General features: G+C 39.4%; 1 protein-coding gene across 5 annotated transcripts in view; it reads left to right on the forward strand.

Moving 5' to 3' along the window:
* map4l (microtubule associated protein 4 like) overlaps window positions 1–24,561 on the forward strand; it is a 113,041-nt gene extending 88,480 nt beyond the window's left edge. For 4 of the 5 annotated variants that reach the window (XM_084368621.1, XM_084368623.1, XM_084368625.1 and 1 more), the window contains 9 exons: window positions 151–262; window positions 1,752–1,811; window positions 3,102–3,352; window positions 7,900–7,959; window positions 12,641–12,733; window positions 14,729–14,810; window positions 14,897–15,000; window positions 15,246–15,405; window positions 17,212–24,561. In XM_084368621.1, coding sequence (XP_084224747.1) covers window positions 151–262; window positions 1,752–1,811; window positions 3,102–3,352; window positions 7,900–7,959; window positions 12,641–12,733; window positions 14,729–14,810; window positions 14,897–15,000; window positions 15,246–15,405; window positions 17,212–17,216 — 927 coding nt within the window. In that variant the 3' untranslated portion in view covers window positions 17,217–24,561. The remainder of the gene's footprint in view (window positions 1–150; window positions 263–1,751; window positions 1,812–3,101; window positions 3,353–7,899; window positions 7,960–12,640; window positions 12,734–14,728; window positions 14,811–14,896; window positions 15,001–15,245; window positions 15,406–17,211) is intronic. The other variant, XM_084368622.1, reaches the window with a different exon arrangement.

Below are 24,561 nucleotides of genomic sequence, written 5' to 3' on the forward strand. Positions count from 1 at the left end.
AAACAGGATAACATAGCCTTTATACACACAGCATCAACAGTACACACAAGCCTATGCTAATCACACAGACATGCGCATACACATCCATGCTCAAAAAACTGTCAAAAAACACACACCCACACCTTATCTCTCCTCGGTTGTGATTTCCAGACTCCAGAAAATGGGACAGCTGAGAAGCGCCCTGTGCCAAAGGCCATGTCCACACCCCGTGCACCTGCCAATAAGAATGGCTCCTCTGTGACTGCTGCAAATAAAACTGCAGGTACTAGTGCACACACACACACACAGCTTGTACACTTTCATCATTCTGTTATATCTACAGTGTCTTTCTGCTCTCTCTGCCTGACTGTGTGATATCAACACTTTTGTCTGAGACAGTGTCTCCAAGCTGCTTTGGCTAGTTCATTGTGTTACCAGTGCAACATAACCTCTACAACAGGGCCTGAACTCGCTACAGTAGCAGGAAAAATGACTCACTGGCACCTCTCCAGGCAACAGGCTAACTGAATTGCTACCATATGTTACACTTAATCGGATTCAAGTGCTGACTTTTGAAGACAGCAGACTGGTATTTTTATCTGCTCATCACAAACAGTATCTCACCTCTCTAAGCGAGGGAGCTATGACTCAGCCTGAGCCATGATAGTCAAACAGGCTTTTTGTGCACTTCAGCTCAGCACCCTCAGAGAATATGATTCATTCATCCAGTTCACAGTGATAGGTGTTATGTAGTGCAAGGTGCATATTTCATTTTAGTTGCATGACTGAACTCCATCACTTTCGTGACTGTTGTACTATTGGCAGCAGTTTAGTCGGATTCGATGCCACTTGATGGCACCAGTGCATAGAGCTCAGCGTCATCAACATGATGGACATGCTGTCACACCTCCACAAACATTGAAATGATTCATGGCACTGGAAGCCTCTACTGTATAGTTGATCAATCAAGGACACTTGCTGCCAGCTGCAGGTTTTGTTGGACAGGAAATCTTAACTGTGACTTTGCGATTATTGACAGCCATTCACCTTCTTCTTTCCTTTGGATTGCTGTAGAGGATTAGATAACCAGCTGTTCAAAGATTTTCAGTTTTCAACAGTGTCCATGAAACATCTGAAAGTTTTCTAAGTATTTGCATTCGTGCATGGTCACATGGGGCACAAGAACTCCACAACAACCTGACAGTCATAATGTATTGTCACATATAAAGTTGTTATGGCTCATGTGATAGTTCTGCTACTGCTTTGGTCTCTACCAGTTCTTGAGAAAAAATGCCCAGCTCTTTCGCTTCTAAATATTTGTTTATTCGCCAGCTAGTTGTTAACTTTGACTGTTGAATGTGTCTGTCTGTGTCTGTCTGCCAGTTTGTCCTGTGCAGGTAGTGGACAGTGGGTTTAGTTTTAGTGTGCTGCCCCAAGAAACAAGATGAATGAGTGCTGAGAAATAACCAAACAGTATTGTGCTGTAAAATGTACGCTAGGCTAAAATAGCCAAAAAGATACTAAAACCTGTATCATAATGTAAGTATAGCATTACTGATCAGAGTAGCTTTAGCATGTTCGGTCTAAATGCTAGCAAAGTTTAATCAAGCAATGCCGTACCCATCAACCACTTTGTTTAAACATATTGCTGCACTGAATTTCAGACTGCTAAACAAACTTTTGCACCCATATGGTCAACACATAGCACTGTTGAGGCTACCATGTGTCAATCTAGTGTGTTTAAGCTTTTGTGCAATGTTTCTTGCTTTCAGCGACCAAGAATGACAAGACTGAGAACAAGACAGGAGAGCCCAAGAAACCCAAGACTACAGGTAACTCACTGAGGGAAAAGATTAAGAGTCGAGAAAGTAAAGTCCAGCGACAATACATCGGTATTGTTCTGCTGGAATTCTAGGAGTGTATTTACATCTGTAATTCACCTCATTTGGTCAGGAACAAAGAAGAAAGTATATATTGTTGCACTGTAGTTTTGGTCCGGTTCCTGTTCACATCCTGTTCATGGACTTGTCCACAAACAAACCAAGAGGGATACACTTGAAGTAAGAGACTGAAAGATAACACATGGGGCAATCAGACTTTGGTTACTGACAGAAGTTTATGCAGCATTTTAATGCTTCTGATGTGTACATTTATCTTCTTGGATGTCCCAAAGAGCTCTCAAAGAGAATATGAGCATTATTAGTATTGGTATTATTAACTGGAAATCAATCGCACAAGTCATTACTAACAAGTAGCGTGAGCATAAAAAAGAGGTGTCTAATGATTCTGGGTGTATTACTTTGGTATTGATTACATACACTTTGTAATGGACTGTAATTAACTGACAAAGTACACAGAGTATAAAAGCACAGCAATATTAACAGCGTTTGACCAATTAATCAGGGAAAGTACCTGCACTGAATCTCCTTGGGCCTGATAAGAAGCAAATCCAGCACAACAAGTGAAGAGACAATCTTGTCATTGAGGCTGAGAGATTTCCCCAGCAATTCTTAACCATGGATGAGACACGACTTCCAACTAGAGACGAAAATTAAACAGTGGAAATACCAGACCATCCGGCTCCCAAGAAAGCCTAATCGTCAGCAGGCAAGTTGATGGCCTCCATTTTCTGGGATGCAAAGGTAGTGCTGCTGGCTCACACTATTACACGGGCCTGCCACGGGCCTGCCAGGCCAATGCTCCAGCCCACAAGTTCACAATGGTGGTGGCATCCATCCAGGAAAGTGGATTTGAACTCATTCAACTCATCTTGCTCTATTGACCTCAGACGTCTACCTCTTCCCCAAGATGAACAAGGAGCTCAGCGGTCGTCATTTTACATAGTTTATGATGTTATTGCTGCTATGGACCATGTCCAACACACTGACTTCAGGAACCATATGTGTCATGACCATAGGACTGAATGTGTAAATGTAGGAAGGGACTATGTTGAAAAGAACCTAATGTGGGGTCTGAAGGAGTCTAAAGGACTCCACCTTAGGTCATGACCTCATCAATCCCCCCTCTCAATTCTCACTTTACAAGCAAAACACAAGCCGTTATGATTTCAGCTTTCAGATGTCACGAAAATGATGAATTAATTAGTTTTTCTTTTTCTGCAGCCCGTCCTCGCCCAGCCTCTACTATCATTCCTGCTACTCCGGCTGCATCCACCAATGGTGAAGCCACTCACCGCCGCCGGGTCATCACCAAACCCCCAGTGCCCAAGCAAACCCCAATGGAGAAGAAGCCGCCGGTGCCCCGTGCTCCTCGAACCCCCCGGCCCATCAACGCTCCAACACCTGACCTTAAGAACGTCCGCTCCAAGATTGGATCCATTGACAACATCAAGTACCAGCCTGGTGGAGGAAAGGTAGGAAATACCAGACAGTAAAAGAAAGGCCTATGAATAATTCAGAACGTTGATGTACCTGTCAAGATTCAGGAAATGCTACAGAATGATTTTCTTGTATCAGCAAATGATTTGGCACTGGCTGGTTTGTAATCCAAATCGCTGCAGTGCTGTACATAATAACATGTTTTGCTTTAAGGGGGAACTCTACACTGGGACCAGACTGGCTGTCAGAATGAATGCCAATCAATCTGTCTTTGAAAGTTGACCCTGTGTTGAACCTCAACTTAGCCTGCTAGTCTTACTCCTTGTGCCACTGCACTGTAAATTTAACCGATCTTTTCTTATCATTATTTTCAATTACTGAAATTTATAAAATTAAGATAAAAATTAACAACAACAACAATTATTATGTTTGATTATTTAACAGAATACTCATAAATACAGGTTTATGACCGCAGCTCTACTGTGAGGTTGGCTAAAATGACATATAAATTAATGATAACAAATAATGGTACAGATGTCAGAAAGATGTCTCAACTGCCACACTTGCCCCAGCCTTTCTATGGAGGTTTTAAAATACCTATATTAAAACAAATCAAAGGTAAACAATGAAATACAACAGGCATTGTTATGTGTTTCCTTACTGTGTATGACAAACACATGTCAAAAGGACAATTGTTTAAATGTTTATTAATGTCCTTTAAAGTAAATTATTCATTTTATTATGACTTTAAATGCATACCATAACAAGGAAATAAATAAGGATAAGCATTGCATTTCATTTCATTTTATCTTGTATTTCATGCTCTTATGTTTTCACCACTTACACAAAAAATTGAGGCCAGCATTCCAGATTTATCCAGATTTTTTAAAAAGATCATTGTTTAGTTATGAAAAACACCAGCTTAGAGTAGACAGGAAACCAAAAAGAGGAGAAAAACGGGCATTTTCAGATTTTGTTATGTGTGGTGCTGTTTTGCCTTTAAATCTAACAATATATTGTGTCCTGGTAGATCCTCTTGAAATAAAGTTGTTTTTATTTCAAAGGAAATTATTCCTTTAGTAGAGTAGTTCTCATGAAGCATTGTGAATGTGGTCCTTAGACTCCAAAAATCTGTAACAACAATGTCTGTGTGTCTGGGGCTGATGACTGAAACCAACAGAAGATGACTGCACGCTCTGTCACGTAGTTTGTACTGAATGCACTGGATTCAGTTACATTTGTGGCTCTCTTATACTTACTTCTGTGCTTCCATCTCCCACTGTCTGTCAGTTTAGTTCAACATGCAGCATTGTCATTGTTTATCATTGCCTAATGCTGCCATGCAAACTCCCAGGTACAACTGGCTTATGATATCTCACTCCTGACACCTGCAGTAACACACACAGAGTGAAATAGAACACAAACATCATCTACCCTCTATCTGCTCTGCTATTTTAATATAATGTGTCTGTCTGCTTCATCCTGTTTTCATCTCTGCTGTAATCTATTTCATCAGGCCACAGTTGTTTAACCTTAAACTATGCCTACCAGCACCTATAACGTTAATTAACTTACTCATATCGTGTTCATTTTCACTTCAAAGTGTTGAATGTATTTTTGAATGTTGGAGTGAGACAAGCAGGGTTTGAGTTATAATGAGCTTTGTGGGGGTCTCTAAAATAACTAACCTTTGCTCACATTAGGGCAGAGATAGATAAATAATGAGAGAGAGAGAGAGAGCGATCAATCCGCCAGTTAACGCCTGGCATTAAATGCGTCTCAAGTGACTGTATCTCACTTCCTGGCTGTTCATGCAAATATTTAGAAAGAACAAGAAAGCCTAAATAGTTAAGAATATGTTGTATACAGTGTTTTACAAAGTTTAAACAGTTTCTCATACAGTCTCAAAATTGAGCATTTTTTAAGGGAGTCAGGTGACTTTTTCCACTTTTGTTCCCCAAAGGAGTAACCTATGTTAGTTACCCTTTACTGGATTTATAGAATTTCATACACACTTCTTGTAACAATTGTGTAAAGTAAATCACAATAACAGTTATTTAATTAAATATGAAACGGTATGCCAGCGCCGCGCACCCAAGAGAGAGAGACTTGCGTGGTCATTTTCACTGTCAGCGAAACTATAGTGTGTAGTTCCTCTGGAAAACATGTTTCTTTTAACCTAATTATATCAATAATGTAAAGAACGCTCAATTACATTGAAACATTGATTATTTGTGATTAAAACAACAAGATGTTGGTAATGTATTAGTGAACCCCCACAGATCTATGATTTATCTGCTTTCATGGGAGCTCAGACCCTACCTTATGGGAGCTAAGCTCCCATTGGCTAACACTAACACGTAACTTGAACCCTGGTGACAAGGTAGTTGTAGATGCTTCTAGTCTTTATGCAATAATACCTAAACAACTAAGATTGCTGTCCATCTTAATATCTAAAATTCATATCAAGAAAGACACAAATAAACAACACAAAACTTTTTTACTAAAATACAATAGTGTGTTTCAGAGTGCTAGTTTAGGAGTTTTTACCCAATGGTTCTAGTCTTTAGGACAACATGAATAAACACACAAAACCTTTTTTAACAAATGCAATATATTAAAAAAAAAAAAATAATTCACAAGATGCAATGTATTAGTACACGTTAGAGTGCCAGGATGTGTATTTAGCCAACGTGAGAATGTTGGAGGTGTTTCCCAGGATTTCCAGTCTTAATGCTAGGTAATCATTGCCCAGCTCTAGCGTAATTTTTAGTGTACAAATGAGAGCACTATTTATCATGTCAAGAATGACAGGAATGATTCACATAAATAAAATTAACAAGATATAATGTATTTGTTAGCTTCAGGTTACTTCCTATGTATATTTACATTTGAATGCTGGAGGTGTTACCCTCTTTATGTCTTTATGTTAAGCTAAGCTAACCATCTCGTCTAACTTCATATTAAGCATTAAGACATCTTGGCAAGAAAGTGCATTTTCCAAAATACTTTTTTGCATTCCTTTTCCTGTTTTTTGGGGTGCACAATCCTGTCTTGCCATACGTAAAGATGCGTTTGTATGTTTTCGCGTTTCATACTTGAAGTAACTTTTTTTTTTGCATTGGTCATTTCAGGCTGTAAGTCTGGAACTGCTTCATTTCAGTACTACTTTTCAATGCTGATGTAAACATTTGCTAGAGGTGCAGATGTAAGATATACATTTCAGTGCTCTCAGATGCATTTCATCTCCTTTACTTCTATCTTTCTGTCATATCTGTCCATATTCCATTAACCTTCTGCTGCCAGGTCATACTGTAGAGCAGAATAACATAAATCAGTAGCTGGGTGGGTAAACAGGGTATGCAAACCATTTTAGATATGTCATACCCAGCACATCTCCCCCTCTATTTATCCAGGGAAACAGCATGCATGCTCTTTTTTTGGCAACACCCTGTTTCATATTCACAGTGCTTCCTCACTTCCTCAACCTGTATCATTTAGACATGATCACATGGCCAATTAGGTTAGATCAGTGTAGAGAAGGAGCTGTGGTTACCTCTCCAAATGGTTTTGTGAAATTGGCATAGCCTCATATTTCCTGTACACAACAAAAGAGGCTAAATGTTGCAGTTGAGTCTCTGGTTGTCAACAGCGACCTGTAATTTGTGGGCACTATTCACTCTTTCAGGCAGATCCACTGTGTTTTGCAGTAGCAGGTCTGTTCCGTTCCGTTTCAAAGACATGCTCTTGCTCTTTTTGTCAGTCTGTCAGCGTTAAGCCACTTTACACACAAAAACATGTCCCTGCCCTGCATCACAATAAGTAGCACTGACTCATTCAGTCCACAGTGATATGAATATTTGGTTTGTCTATTATGTACTTTTTATGTATTTCATTCAACAGGAGCTTATTGGTCCAATAACTTTTCCGTCTTCTGATTTAGGAATTGGACTGGTGATATTTTTCTGAACAACTGTATAAGCTCCAGTAATATGACATTAAATCTGTTGTTTTCTGGTTGTTGTTCTAATTGCTGTCTTTTTTTGTGATGATATGTGATTGGCTCTCACTAACACAGGACAAACTGTACTTTATTGGTTCTAATCTACTGTAATTCTTTGTCATGTTTTGAAAAATGCTCCATCTGCTCCAGCTTACTGGAATGAATGGTTGCCATTATCCATCTGATATAGTACATCTGATTGACTGCCTCACGAACATATGTACACATAATTATTCCCCTCCCATTTGACTGGCCCATAATTAAATCTTGCATCTAATTTATACTACTGCTATCAATTATTTAAGATTATTTATACACCCACACATTTCTTTTATATAGTTAGTTCAATAAATATTCTTCTGTTTGACCCATGTTCTTATTTTTCACACATACTTTCAATTGGCTGCACTGACACTTACACTCGTCTAATTGTTCAAGCTGCTAACCCACACATTCAGCCCGCCCTCCACTCAAACAGTTCTCATGTCCCCACCCTTCCACCTGCTCTCCCACCCCATTGTGTTGTGGTGTGTAGTTGGTTGGAGGTTGTATTGACCAGGGGATGCTTGTCTCTCCCAGGTCTCCTCCACCCCGAACAACAAGGCATCAGACGCCTCCACCCATGCCGCCAAGGCCAGAGTGAGTCCCTACATCCACACCCTCACACACAAGTACATCCTTCCACCTTCTCTCTGCATTCACCACGTACACCGCCTATTCTACATCCACCCAGCACACGCCTCACCATTGTTGTTCATACCTGTGGACACTACATTAAGAAATAAGTAATATAAAATGAAATATTGGTACACACTGCAGTCACCACTTTATTTCATTGTGTCTATAAACACAAACTGAACTGAAAGGAAGGAATTTCCAGCTTCACTGTTTTCATATGACCAAATAAATTAAAATAAGATACAGACTTTTCTCTAAACAGAATTTTTGTGGATTCCATGGCCACTTGTTGACTTGTTTTGCGTTCCACTCAGCATCAAAGGTCGAACTTTCCTCGTTGATATTTCCAGCTTCTGACCACTAAGAATTTTAGGTGCATAACTCCAAAAGTTAACAAAAACTTGGGTGACTGTAACGAAATTCTGATTCCTTTGACACAACAACAAAAGTGAACCAGTGTATCCTCATTGCATGTATAAATGAAATGGAGGAGGGAAGACGACACGGGAGGGAACAGACTCCATCATACATTTATTTTATGGCACTTTTATACTTGAAAATATTTCTAAATATTCCTTTCACTAGCTTAATACAAATACTATGGACTGCAAATACATCCTGCTCCCTCCCCATGGGTGCTGCCATTGTTGTGGGACGTCAGGCAACTGCTCCCTCGTGAAGTCAGGGTAGATGAATTTGCCACGAGTTTACAAGCAAAAATTCCGGCTTTGAGTGGTGTTCAACTGTAGTAGGAAGAAGTTACGAGTTGTCTCGGAAGGCAGCTTTAGAGGAAGCTGTAAGGTAGCTGTCTCAGGGGGCGACTGCAGTACTGCAACAAATAGACATTTACTCATAGACATCTATCATAAATTTGATGTCTATTAAACTGTCAACAGGATGTCTCACACTGTAAACAAGGTTAATCAAGTCGGTCGCTTTTCAAGTTAGTTGACATCATCATTAATTTTTTCCAGCCATATTACTTTTATTTTTATGTTGAGAAACAAAAAGCTGAAGCATACTATTTATGAACTCGTAGCCTATGGTAGCCTTATAATCATCAATAATAATCAATACGCTCTGTGTGGGAAGCACACACCCTCATACGCATCAAATACCGTAGGTCTATAATACAGTAAGAACAGCTGATTTTAGACACATCAACTGCTTCAGCTTCCAAAAACACTGCTTCTCCTGTTGGATAGATAAACCATTACAACTAGTTTCTACACATGGCGCTTAGGGGCGCTACCAGTCAGCCCCGCGTTCACTATTTCATCCTGGAAGATCTCATTCCAGCCAAGAACTCAGCTAGGTGACAGCAGGAACCGGAATGGGAACAGGAAATGTGAGGGGGCTGCATCTCTAATGTGAGGAAAGGAGAGGAGCAGGGTGAAACACACCCAAAGAGGAATGTTGGTCATCCCTGCAAATTATAGCCCTAGAGAAGTCTAATGATCCATCCATGTGGATGTAGTCTCTGTCTGAAGAGCAAACAAAGTCATTACTCTTCCAAAGGTGGCTGGATGAGGCTGGACCTCTTCGGTCTGTTACTTGTCTTTCTTGACATCCTTCCTCCTTAAAGTCAGGGTTCATTGGATCTGTGTGTGTTTCTGTGCACTGCAACACAGGTACAGAGAGCTTTTGATTAAACCATCAAAAGGAATTTAGTTTCCGCGTATATTCCTGTGTTCAGTCCGCTACACCAGGGGAAAAAAATGGTACATACAGTTGAAATACATTTTAAAAAAATAAAAAAATTCTGATGTGTTTTTACAGCAGTATAGTCAATCTAAACTGCACATTTTCTTCCCATTTACATTTTCATTTTAATAACACCTCAATATTTATATGCACTGAGCTATATATACCGGTCAACACATCGACCAAGCACATCAACCAAACTACAACCGTTTTCTCCTTGTACAAAATACAAGTAATTTAAGGGGCAGCTATTTGAACCTATGTTCTCCTTGGTTTGATCAATTAACATTGATTTTAGTGCAACTAAAAACTACACCCAGTTATGTCATTGTATAACACATAAATGGCCTCTACATGCCTTATACGTCTACAGTATGTTCTCTTGCACCACTACTGTAAACCCCCACCATCCTGTCGTGACTGGTGTCACACATATTTTTTTCTACTCCTTCTTCCCAAGAAAAGGAAGCTGTCATATTGTAGAAGTGGGAAGCAAGTGCAAAAAAAGAATATATAAATGCCATTGTTTGAAACAAAAGAGCAGCTTTTCTTGGTTTTGTTCACTTGTTGTTTGCTAGTTGCAGGTTTGTCCACAGCGCCCAGGACAGTAGGGTGCTGTGCTGCTGTATGTACACAGCAGTGGTTGGTAACAGTGTGCACACAGCTGCAGGGTGCATGCACAGAAGAGGAATGTACGAGGAACATAGATGAAAAAAGAATCCTCGGAAGAGCTAACCAGTGAAATGAACTATGAATAATGAAATATGGTCACTTTCTACCTGGTTTAGGTTCACTTCTGTGTCACTTACTTCTTCCCTTGTAGTAATATGGGGACATTTTTTTTATTATCCTGCAGTGTCCCTTCAGTCTGATAGCATGAGGACCATTCCTCACAGAATTTAAAGAGACATTATTAATCACAAGCTAGCAGCTACTACAGGTGCACTGAAATCAATTAGGTTCACAATGGGAAACTAGACAGGAAAACTCGGTTTAGGCTACTGCTCTCTCTTTGTGTGTGTGTCTGTGTGTGCGCGCGCGCGCGCGTGTGTGTGCTCGCACATTAAGCGTGTGCTCACTGCTCAGTGAGTCATCCTTTGCTGGTGCCACCTGCGTCATCATGCCATTTTCATCCTGGACAAAGAGACTAAGACAGAGACAGAGGGAATGGGAAGGCGTCTTATGTCTGCTGCATGGCTTTTCACAATACAACCAGAGAGGCCATGAAACTGACATCACAACACAATGAGGTGGAGGAGGTGTGTGTGTGTGTGTGTGAAGTAAAACTTCAGACTGATAGGACACAGTAATGCTGTCAGTGTATATAGGCTGAATATCTTGTTATTGGCAAAATAAAAAGGACAAGTATAGGGGAAAGAATGTGTCGGCCTGTGTCCTCTGTTAGTCTGCCTAATGTCCAGTTTCGGCAATAAAACTGATGAACTGCAAGTTTTCACCCACTAACATCATGACACATTCAGAGACACATGCTTTGTGAGGTGTCTGAGATGTGGACTTAACTGAATACAGGTTACTTCCAGGTTCAAGCTTAATGGTCCCATATTGTGCTCAGCTTCATACTTTAATTTTGGGTGTGTACTAAAGAATGTTAACATGCTTTCATGTAAAATGTTCACATTAGTAATCGCATACTATCTATTGCTGCAGCACGACTGTTCACCTTCTGTCTGGATGGTCACTGTGTAGTTGTGACATCAAAACCTTACTGAAGACACATTTTGTCAATACAGGCTTTGTGCATTTCTCCATGGATTGAGTGTTTTGATACTTTCACAGTATTTATGTCGTACGCAGACCTGCTTTACAGTAAAAAAAACAAAAAAAAAATATGGTAATCTCACTTTACAATACAATACGGGACCTTTAAGCTCTCCTGCTGTTAAAACAAAAAGACACAAATCACATATATGTCCAGTCTAATGGCACTGCTGAACTGCAAGTCATTTAAATCCTACTCAACCTCAATTCATTTCTACTTTTTGTATTTATTGTATTTATGGTGCCCCTTTCAAACCCGATATGATGTCATTTATTAACCCAGTCATTTTTCTTATGTTGTGAAAGTGTTAATGCTTTTGGTGTCTTTGTGTTGGAAGCCTTTGCTACACAATTATTTTCCCTGCTCATAGACAAAACTGAAAGTTGAAATATCAAAGAGATCAATTCAAGAAATGCCACAAATGATTTTGGTCATCATCATTGAATATTAAGGTTGACCACTTGGCAAAACTCTCCAAATCTCTGAGTATTGCTTTAAGAAAATTCAGGTGTCCTGGCCAACCAAACCATGCAATATTTACATGAAACTGTTGGACTGTCTGCAGGGTAAAACAACAGCTGATAAAACCTAAAAGGAGCGTTTTTTGTCTTCCATACTCCTTTACTAGTCGCTTTCAGTTGCTTCTTTGCTTAGAACAGCATGTTAACACAAAATCCCTGTCTTGTTTGATATTGTGTTGCATGTGCTCTGTAACCTATTCCAGTGTTTGTCCTGTGCTAGATCAGTTTTGGTTAATGCTGTTTATGGAAGCGCTATGTTGTTATTCAGTCAGTATCCTCATCTTTTGGTACTTTGGCATTTATTTTTGTTGGAACTTTTCCTATAAGAAATTTGTCCGATTAGTGACATCCTCAGTTTAAATCACAGTGAGTTTGTTGAATAATTTCCCAAAACTAGTTTTACAGTGCCATGCTCTGACTAATGTAATGTATAGGAGGAACCATTTGATTTGAATGACAGAATGTCTTCCATACTTACAGAGCGAGGGTACTCTGTTTCCTGTTAACTAAAACCGCCAGCTGATCTGCTCTTCTCTGTTGCTCTTGTCTGTCATGCCTTTCTTTTTTTCTTTCTTTCTTTTCCCTCTCTATCTCCTCACTCCCTCGCTTGTCTGTGTGTCTGCCTGCCTGTCTTTAGGTTCAGATAGTGCACAAAAAGCTGGACTTCAGCCATGTCACGTCTCGCTGTGGCTCCAAGGACAATATCAAACATGTCCCTGGAGGTGGCAATGTAAGTACTGCTGGAGCTGGAGGCAGACTCTGGTCAGAGTGGATGCATATCATTGTTAAGCTAATTTAGCCTCTTTGTGGCTGTCTTGCTCAAAATCATGATCAATTGGGGATCTCCTTTTTAACCCGGCCACAAAACAATCTGATTTGTCACAAAGGGATTAGAGAGGAATTTGGATGCATATTATATCTTACATCTGACTGGGCTCTACACAGAAACAGACAGTTCTTAAGCCTTTATCACTTGACCTTACTGGACTGTTATAACAGGCTTAATCAAACCACCATTCTCTATTCTTAACTCTTGTTTAAGCAATCATGTGAGATCTGATACTAATTGGAAAGAAATTAAGTCAGTCTGACTTCTGAATCAGTATACTGTGTCCATAAATCTTGTATTATCCTTAGTTAAACTGCTGCACACAAATTTAGATTCAGATTTGAGAGTGTTCTTCTTTTTTGTTTTGCTAGAAGCAATTGGTAGTTCAACTACAGCAATATTTTCTAAATATCAAACATTTACATGAAAGGATTATCGAGTAAATGTGAATGAAAGTGACCAGCACATTCATGGCTCCCTCTATTTGCTTTTCCGATTGATATCACTTAAAGTGAAATGAGCACAGGTCCTCCTGCCCACCCTTCCAGATGTTGCTGCCATCTGCTCCAAACACCAGTTGCACGATCATATTCCATCTCTGGGCTGCTCTCACAATCACCACTCTGCTGTGTCAGATCAAATAACCGAAATGCAAAAGGTATCGTGGAAATGGCTGATGTCCAAGTATTGGCATCAAATAAAGCCGAACCTGGACTGATCACAATATCCAATCAGTTTTGTGGACCCTGAAATATGCTCTCTGGGTCACTCCCATCAATTTAAACCATAGTCATGACATGACATGTTAAGCTTACAGAAATCTTAATCATTGCAAAAACTTTTTCAATTTAATATCACGTCACATAACGCAAGTCACATACATGTAATATAAGTTATGTCATTTACATACCTTAACTTACTTACCATTGCAATCATGCCCACCCCCCAGACCTGGACTTTTGTCACTCCTTATACTACTGCACTAGAGGGGTGCTTCAAGAAGTGACTCTAGAGTTGGGAGTGAGAACAGGCTGCAACATATGTAAAAGTGTGTTTCAAAGCATGGTTCACATAAAGTAAGCAAATAGCAACCAATACAGTCCTATAAGGTATGAAGACTGTAGTACAAGTTTATAAATCTCATGAGAATGTACTATAGTATTAACACATTTTAAAGCTGCATTCATTGTAACCTTGTAAAGCTACATTAAATATAAAAAGAATTGAACTGAAGTCATTGGTGTTTTCCTCGGTTTAAAATGGCAAATGAGTATTTCACTTAGCATGTTAAGAATTTATAATATTGTGTTTATATTATAGAATTAGGTCACTAATATGGTACCCTGTCGAACAGCCTCTAATGAGGCGAACTCTAATATCAATAAGGCAATAATAAAAGTTTAACACCACTGAGGTTCACTGTCTGTCATCAAATATGTAAGTATGATTGATCTTATCACACACTGTCAGGCAGGTCTCCAGGTCCTAAAAGCCATCAGTGCCAGCTGCTGTCAGACTAATCAGGATTACTCATTGAACACACGCTCTCATGATGCGACAACGATCCAATAACTGCCTTCCACCGTCCTCCAATTATAGCCTGTCCTGATTTATCTGCATAAATGGAGCATCATTTACCAGTCTTTCACTTTCAGTTACAATAAAACAGGTCAAAGTACGTAGTGAAGTATGGGTATGGAGCCCAGCATTTGCTGTACCTGTTTTACTTACGGAATATCATGTAAACGAAGCAGGTGCATAAAAATGGATGACAGTGGTTTGATGGAAATAGAATAGGATAGAATGGATACTGAAAAAAAGATGCATTGTACTGGATGTGGCATCTTTCTAAGCTAGTATTAGGAGGCTACATTATATATATCTCCTCATCCCCAGGTGCAGATCCTGAATAAGAAGGTTGATGTTAGCAAGGTCACGTCCAAATGTGGCTCCAAGGACAATATCAAATATAAGCCAGGTCAGTTTTAAAACGTCTATCCATCTATATTTTCCCATCTTTATTCCAAGTTGGTCTCATATTTCCTTTTTTTCTTTTTGCCTCAGGTGGGGGTGATGTGAAGATTGACTTGAAGAACAATAAAGCTAAGTCTAAGGTTGGTTCCATGGACAATGTGGGGCCAGGCAACGGACAAGCCAATGGACACAAGGTTAAAATTTAAAACAGACATTAATATTATCAGTAAACAGACAGTTAACTGGTTTTGCTTAGTCATTGTGCTTTACTGGCTGACACCACTAGATGGTGCTGTAGCATGAAGTACACTTCCAAAAAAACGTGTGTGTGTGTGTGTGTGTGTGTGTGTGTGTGTGTGTGTGTGTGTGTGTGTGTGTGTGTGCATGTGCGTGTGCATGTGTGTGTCTGCCTGCCCTTGGTGTCTATATCTGGCTACAGGAGGAGAAAACAGAGGAGAAGGTGTCTTTACCCCCAGGCGGCACAACAGCACCAGGAGGTGTTGCTAAGGAGAATGGGGTAAAGGAGCCCACAGCTACTCCTTTTGGAGGAGACGGACTCAGGGAGCCCCTGAGCATAGACAAACGCATCACTGAGACAAGTGGGTAAACACAACACAAATAGATCTATCAGTTTTAAAGCACTGAAGTGCGCGTCTGTTATTGTCGCCAACTGACCATTAGCTAAGCCCGCCCTCCCATTATTTCCTTATTCACTGTTACTATACTTCCTAAGCTTGCATTTGGTACATTTACAGTTCAGATTGACAATGGTGGCAGATTTACCACCATTATCACTTATAGTAATGATATTTAGTTAGAACTCAAGCAGGCTGACAGGATGGTGTCAGCCTGATGGTGTCAGCCCGGACAGGTGGATTTTGTTGGCTGAGATGACAACTGGTTCTGGCAGCAGTATCAGCTGTACCTAGCTAGTGTAAGATAATGCTAACACTAAAACTCCGTGAGCTGATTGAAAACTGTCTCCAGCTGACTTTTTAATGTTTCCAGCTAACTTGTCAATAAACAACAAGGCTGTAAAAGGTTCTCAAAGATGTGCATAGTGGCTACACAAATCATATTATGCTCAAAGACTGATGCTAAAGCAAGGTCTACATGAGTCAGCATCCTCACCAGCTGCTGATCTAGTCCAATGTAAAATAAATGGAAATTGAAGAGAAGCATTTTTCTTTATTTATCGTATAGTGATAATAAATGTACTTGAAATGTTATTTGCTCTAAATAATCTTTGGATGAAAGCTTACAGTGATACACATACTTGGACAAACAACACATAGTTGTATGCTTTATTGTTTGTGATAAGGAATAACCAGAGATGGGGACTCAAGTCTGTGACTTGGACTCTGGTGGGGAGCCTTTTAAATCACAATGTTACGTTGGTCAGGGATTAGTAGTCCATGGCTGTCAGCCATCGGCCCAACCCTGGTACATACTTATTCATTGTCTAACATTAGGCTAACTTATTCTGGTCATTATGATGTGAACCACCTGCTCTCTCTGGCCGACTATTCCAGTGTCCAGCCATGTTCACTGGGAGGCTTCTGAGCCTAGTTGAGCTGAGCCCGGTTGCCTGCCGTGATTCTCCCTGTAACAGAGTTAATTAGCTAGCTACAGCCAAGGATAGCTAGCAAAGAGTTGTTGGTTACTCTGTTGATATGCTGCCTCCTATATTTTTGGAGCTACCTTTAAATTATGGCAATATTTTCAAAATACACCAAGATATAGTTGGCCAATTTGGAATGAATGCTGAAGCTTATATTAGAGAAGATAAACGCACTCTTTAATCCACTCCTTACGCTTTTTGTCTTGTGTTTTTGATTTGACATGTATAGAAATCCAAAGCTTGACAGGCCTGACTTGCCTGTTATGGTTGCTAAGCAATGATTGATCAAATGTTTTTCAGGGCTTTTGAGAAGAGAGGTCAATTACTGAGACAAATGACAATAAATAAGTGGAGATTTCTGGGATGTCTGATGGAGTTGAGTGGTAAAAAGACTTTGCTTCAAAGGGAAATCATACAGAGATCTACAAAGTAAAGATTAGCCAGTCTTACTAGATAATTTCATCTCTGGTGCTGCAGCTGGCCTCCACACTCCGAGTTCAGAGGGACAACAGACTTCTGCCACCTGATGCTGCTGCCAAACTCGGCCTAATTGATGGATGGTTGTAGTGCTAATACAATAAAAGACAAGGATGTTTTATAATTTGTCCCATAATTCAAATGAACCAAACCCAGACAGTATCAGGCTGACACCACCTGGCAAAATTTGAACTGTGAAATTTTCCATCCCAGTCTCAGCATCACTTTTATCTCCTTTTCACCTTCCTTTCTCTTTTTTCTGTTGGTAAATGTTACTTTCTTTAATCCAGTTTATTCCCCTCCACAGATTGAGTCCCAATGACCTGTAGATTGTGGTGGGAGACACGTGGCACTCGCCGACCCGCCAATCAACCAACCAACCAACCTACCACGGCGCAGTCACCTCCCTCTGGCCCCGCCCTTCATCCTGCCCACCGCAGCACCGGACTGACCAATTGCCTCTCAGTGTTTCTCTGGGGTCCGCCAGCCAGCTTCCTGCTACCAACCCTGACCTTTGACCTGTCAATGCCCTCGGGTTGACCTTTGGCCCTGCCTACCACAGAGAAGACAAGTATACTGAGCATAGCCAGTTTTTTCATAGAATATTTCCACAGTTGAGTCTAATTACTGTTTTAACACATGTCCTTATAGTGCAAAGATCCTGTCTCAGAATCCCCTCTTACATACCTACAATTCAAAACCACTTTGATCTTCCAACCTTGTTAACAGACCTTCACTAAGACTACTATTTGCTCCTGATCCATCCCAGGTCCGTGCCCACTTAGCCCCAGACCACACTAGCCAGCTGAGGCCCAGCCTCCCAGTTGCCAGCAATTCCTTCCAAATCTGCAGTATCTACAACACTGCATGTTCTCTCATTATATAGGTCATTCTACAGCTCACTCATTAAACAATATCTCCGACTACATCTCTTGGTTTCAATGCTCCAGTCGTCTCCCCCTAATATTACAATGAAGCTTCTTTATCGTCGACTATTAATGTCATGATGCTCACAATTAGCAGTGATTGGTGCAGAGGATGAAGGCTTATGTACAGTTAAGAGGAAACAGTTGGAGAGATCAGTAAAGAGATCTAAAGGTAGAGTTCAAAATCATTGGAAAAAGTCAGTTCAGATGCTTTTAGGATGTCAGACAATTCTGGTGTTACATTTTAAGGAAGATGTACTAAAACTACTCACTAGGAAATGTAGTGGCTGCAACAAAGCAGACAACTTTTGAGACATTTAATGATATGATAATTGCATGATGATTCTCAAGAGAGGTGGGTCTAAACCGATGGTGGAGCTCTGCTTCTCTGGGAAGCCTTGGCTCAAACAGGATTTGGCACTGAACACGTGTTTCATGTTGAAGCCAAGTATTTTTTAAGTTAAGATCACAGAATTTGACCTTGAAGGAGTGATACAAATTTGGGAGAGGAGTGATCTTGAACAGGATTTTTAAACCCTTAACTGTTAACCCTTAGCTGCTGCACCTTTTAGTCAAGCAACATGAAAGCATTAGCGCACAGTACACTGTGTGTAGAACTTTTCCAGGACAGTGTCAATGTCACATGTTGCTGCGTGACTGAAGACCCAGTCTTTGCACTTGAATTAGCAGAACTTGATGGTAAAATCATATTATTATCAGCGGTTTCATTCATGCAGGCAAAAGTCAAAATATGCCAATTTTTTTTTCATCAAGTTCTAGTCAGTGAACTTTTGACCATTAGCCCGCCGTCTCAACTGTGCTGTCCTTTGAGGAATCGGAAGGCACGAGAATCTAGAATGTAGGAAGCTCTGGTAGCTAATTAGCTGCAATACATAATTTATTGTTATTTGCCCACCTTTGTTGGAGCAAAAGAGGAATGGTTTGCAGATAGTTAAGTAACAGGAATCGTGTGAACATCCAATTAGCAACTGTACTAGCAATGTTGCTAACTGTCATATAGCAGGCTAGCTTAAAGCGGTGTGTCACGTCTTCATTAAGTGAATAAAATAATGTACAATCCTAAGAGCAAAATGCCAGGGGAAGTGAACAGCATGGTGAAGAGAATATGGAAAAATCCTCAGAGCTTTTTAGGGTCTTAGCGGTTAGCTACAGTAGTTTACCAGTTAGCTCTGCTATTAGTCCTTATGTCACCAAGCTACATAGAGATTTACATAGTTCTGGAAGACGCACAAATGAAATTCATCATGCACCTTTCTGGTGTGACTGGGCCTTAATTCACTGCGACACAATATTCTTCGTCCTTTATTTGGATCCCCATTAGCTTCCACAAAGTAGTTGGTACTTCCTGCAACACGATAGCTTGAATCTTTCTCAGTCTTTTCAAGTCTGTAGAATATATTATTCACCACTGGAGATATTGAGTGTAACAGCACTGTTTAATGTTACTTGCTGAACCTGTAACACATTGGTTTAGACCTAGTCACATGGTCTTAGCGCAAGTTCACAAACCACTATGGATGCAGCCCCTTCAGGTTGGGTTGATGAAAGTATTTTAAAAAAAATGACAAAAAAAGCTACTAAACAACCAAGCTATTTCAATGTGAGACTTACAAACCCTTGACCTTTATCTCTGAATAAACTCACATACTCATATGTCAGTATGGCATGAAGTTTGGGGGCAGTAGACCCTTTAGTCTTTTTCAATAAGACTATTTCTGTCGCAAAACATGCAACCTGGTTCTCTTGCACCATAATTCTTTGGTTCCTACACTGTCTAATGGCTTAATCCCAAACCTCCCATGAATCCCACAATGCCACTCATACACCTAATAGACTCTTGACCCTAGCAGTCATCCTGAGCTGTGTCTAGCATTTACAGTTCATATGTGGCTATTAGAGACAGATAGACAGAAAGCACCTTCCTTCTCTTGGAATCCTCTCTGTGAGACCTGTCAACTTTCTTCACACACAAACACACTTGCACAGAAGCACAGATATTTACAGGAAAGCACACACATGCTTGTTGGTGTCCATGAATACATACACACACACACACACAAACACACACAAACAAAGAAGCACCCTAAAATAAAAATGCAATGCTGTCCATAGCAGCATTTCTCTGTTCTCGAATGAAATCAACTATTTACTGTGTTTTGGTGGTCTATGCTGATATTCTTAAAAACAATGATGAGCTGTGTTGGTGTGTTGTTCCTATCATAGTCATTGTCGGACATTTTCATCATAGGCTCACCTCATCCTGCCTCTTTCTTGATCTTAGCTGGGTATACTTCCTGTTACCCATGCATACACATGACGTACAGACAGAGAGGGATGGACAGAGACAGAGAGCAACCAGAGGTTAACAGGTAGTTAAGAGAGGAACAAGTTCGCTTGCTGGGACAACTGTCAATCAAAGGGAATAATGTTACATTCATGGCAAGTCTGAAGTTGGCAAATTCTTTGTAACTTATTAGTGATTTTGAGCTACTAGCAAGCTGCTTCAGGTGATGACTGCACAGTAGCAGATGTTCCGTCCGAGCTATCTATATCTCTGGCATATATTTACTCAACATCTGTAGTGTAAATAGATGGAAGTAAATTGCTTTTAAATGTTTTTTTCACCTTTTTGTTGAGCATTTTTTTGTTTTATCAAGGTAATCACTGGCTATATCAAAAAACAAAAAAAATTAAAGTAAAAAAATTGTAGCTTTTATTTTACTACACTGGACAGCAGGAACTGCCCAGTTTCAAAATACCATGAATGCAGCAGTATTTCAGCAAAGCAGAACCAAGAAGGGCCAGGATCATCTACTGGGGCTAGAGGTTGTATTTCTAGTGAACAAATCTGTTTTTGTAAAATAGATACACATTTTAAGCGATAAAAACATGTTCTTTTTCTCTTTTTTTTTAAATACTGTAGTTCACTCAGAAAATCTAAATCAATGGTTGATGAGTAATAAGCCACTTTGTATTATTTTAGGAAATCACCTAAATTCAGTTTTGGCACTTATTTTATTAAAACAACACTGTGATGTGACTTTGATTTACAGAACAAAAGCATTGTTATGTGTCACACCACTAAAATGAGTAGAAGCAGCCATCTTATTATAGAAAGCCCTGTCTACTCACTGTAATTCTATGCATTGTGCATTTAGGAATGCTTGGTTGGTCTCTGCTGAAACTATGAAGGATTACTGACGTGTTTGTGGGGTTTTGCCGTAGTTGTCAGATGTGTGAAGTGTTGCTACTGCATCCATCCTGTAGAGAGTGCTGCTTAGCCTCTGGAACACTGAGAGTCTGGCTCTGAGATTTAACAAAGGCTGACTGAGAAACCTTACATCGCCAGAAGCTTCAGTAGATTTACATACTGTTCTCATTTAAACCAGCTTCGTTGGCCACACTATATTATTGTGTCTGGAATACTAAATACATTCAAAATCATATTAATGATGTGTAGTTCCCCATAAAAATCAAAAGTCTTGTGCACTTTGAACACAGTCTTGTTCAGTCATTGATGCACTGAAGTGATATTAAAGTTGCTTTACTGTATATTGGTAAAACATTGTCAACTGTGTACTGTACATGTGTGCTTTTGGGAGCAAAACAGTCTTGGTAGTTAGATAGTTATGATAATCAAAGAGCAAGTGATCAACAATAAAGTCTAGACAACTCAAAGTAACATGTAAACATATTTAATATTGTACTGTTCCCTCCAAATCATCCCCATGAGTTGCCCCAAAGTGAAACATGATACATGACATATGTGCGGGTCTTATGTGAAGACGATAATATGAATCTTTCTTCAAGAATAGAAGAATGAAGGGATGAAAGCACTTTGATAGGTGTAGACAGTGGTTTGTGTATATAAAATAAGAACAAGTTGTAGTCTTAATTTGTGTTGGAAGCTCAGTGTAAGAGTATGTTACCATATGACAGGATGACCTGATATCGTGTATCTTAGGTGACACAGCGGTGCCCGTTAATCTTGGTCAGATAAGAAGATTTTAGTGGATTTTAGTGGTCATCAGTGTTGTACTGTTGGCTATGATGGTTTAACACTCAACTCTCCAGTTTGCCCTCATGTTGTACTTGTCAACATTCACTGGTTATTACTATCTGATCAAGCTACAAAGTCACATTTTCCAAGTGGGAAAGTTTCTGTTTAACAAGAACTATACTGAGCTTTGAGGAGCCTTATTTGACATTTTTTAAGAGGACCAGCATCAAAACTGCTTCCGGCAGATTGTTTTGTCATGATGAATTTCACACCTTTCACATACAGTATTTTAAATAATTATAAATGGTTTCCATTATTCTAAAACAGTGAGAACTTGCAGATCTGCATGGTTAATTCATTCCTATCCAAACATGTGAAGTTTATTATGCAACCTGTAAAATAGACATAAGACAGACATGAGGTCACACATAAGATGATGCACTTTGCATGGCAACAATTGTGAAAGATTAGAAGCATGGCTTTTATTTAGACAGCACGCGAATGACGTTAGCCAGACAGCTAACATGTTTTTGAAAGGGACACTTATGATGCTTATGATTTATGAATTTACAGACAACAAAGTTACAGTTAATTTTAACTATATACAACATGTGTGATTTAAGGCATCACAATGAAACAACATTTTAAAAAAGAATTTCAACTATATAATATCTTTTATAAAGTCTTGAATAACCAAAATTAAAGGTTCCTTTTGAAAAATGTTCAAACAATGTTTTTATCTACCAAAATTAATATCAGCCAAATTGACATGGCTTTAAAAATCTAATATCTGTCATCTATAGCCTACTTAGCATACTTTATAGCATACAGTATGCCAAGTAGTGTGGATTAGCATACAGTGTATGCTAAAGCAATAGCACAGGGAGCTATCTAGTAAAGGTAATTATGTTTCCAGTATACTTAGAATATTCATTAAGGGCCATTGACCTCTTAAAGTTGAGATTCAATTAATCACAGAGGGTATGTCTAGGTTTCAGACTATATTCATGCTTTTAGTATTCATAGTTAACCTTGTAGCTTTGCAGCTCGGACAAATGGTAATAACCAGATTTCCTCTGATGCCCATTCACAACCGTTTGATTCCCCAGTTATTGTGCTTGAATAACACCCTTCCACTAGTATCTCACACTGTCCCTTGTATATAGTTTCCACCATGTTTTTATCACTCCAGAAGTAACTCAAATAAATAAGAATTTAAACAAAAAAAGACAAAAAAAATCTTACTTCATAACAGGGTGTTGTGGATGTTGACAGATGAGCTTTCACGTTCACAAACCTCTTACCGTAAAGGTTAATAATGGTATTATTATTATAAGATTGAAAGCAGAAGAAAGGAAAGGTGTACTTTTCCTTCTCAGTGTCTGCCTTTTTTCCTCCAAGAAAATGGCTGCTGAAGTTTCAAGAATGTTTTTAAAATGTATTAAAGATGCAAAGTTATGAATACATGTATGAGGTTTGTTTCTGTTCCATTTGGGAAGATAGGTCACATATGGAAACACTATTTACCGGATTCAAACTGACGGGCAGGAAGGGAGGCAGTGTGTGTCAGGTTTGGTATGGTCCAATACAGTATATGACTAAACAGAGGCATGACAGAAGGAAAACCTGAAATGAGAAAACATAGTGACATCCCTCTGAATTTTTTGGCGAACTTGAGTTCATTTAAACAGAAAGAAACAATCTGATTGGTTTCCACCTTGGTTTGAAATGCACTACAGTACATGTGACGACTGACGCACACTGGTCGGCCCTTTCTCCCGCCTTCCACCACCCCCCTCTTCGATTAACCAGACTCAGTCTTTTGGCATGTGGTAGAAAGTAATGTTCTGTATTAGACAGCTCCTATATAGACACCTTGACATACCTACCAACACTGGGCTGAATTCAGGAAAGTCTTGGACCAAATTATCTTCTCAGTGTCAATAACAAAGGCTGAGAATAATGGAAACATTTGGCCTAATTTGCACTATAAAAAAGCATAGGATACATCAATGAAAGTTGAGTTCAAACTAAAGTTCAAAATTAAGTTTGAATTTAAACTTTCCCTCAAAGAGAGGTGGCTAATTGCCTGAAATGTAAGTGGGAAAAAGGGTAAATCCAGAATAAAAGTGAGTGTTGGTAGATATGCACCTGGAGCCCCTAGCTGTGTCTCCCACCTACAGAGGCTCTTCAGCACCACAGCACTTAAAAGTAGCAAGTTCTACTTAACCACATATGAACAGCAACTATCAGATGCTTGTCCAGTAAAACCAATAACCTTTAACCGTGTTAATTATTCAAAGAGAGCACAAAATTATGACTGTGCTGTTTTGTACACATGGAATATTGTATTAATTTCATTTATTAGACAGTTTGTGTTTATATTATTCAATTCTATGGTCATACCTTCTGTAATGTGCAATTCTGTCATTACAAATTGAAAGGAAACAAGCAAAATAATCTACTTTCCAGTGCTGTGGAGTGGATCCACTGTAGTGTGCGCTGTATTATTCTTTAGGGCACAACACCATAGCAAGAGCATGCAGAAGACAATAAACAAACTCCTGGTTGTTAGAAGCATCAGTCCTATTAGATAGAGCTCATCTCCCCCTCCAACTCTGAATATTTGGTATGAAAGAGATGTTCATTGTGATTAATTGTTAACCAGTGATGTGAATATTAATCATGAAATAAAAAGATGAGCAAAATA

This window comes from Pagrus pagrus, assembly GCF_965226575.1.
Source record: "Pagrus pagrus genome assembly, chromosome: 12".
NCBI lineage: Eukaryota > Metazoa > Chordata > Actinopteri > Spariformes > Sparidae > Pagrus > Pagrus pagrus.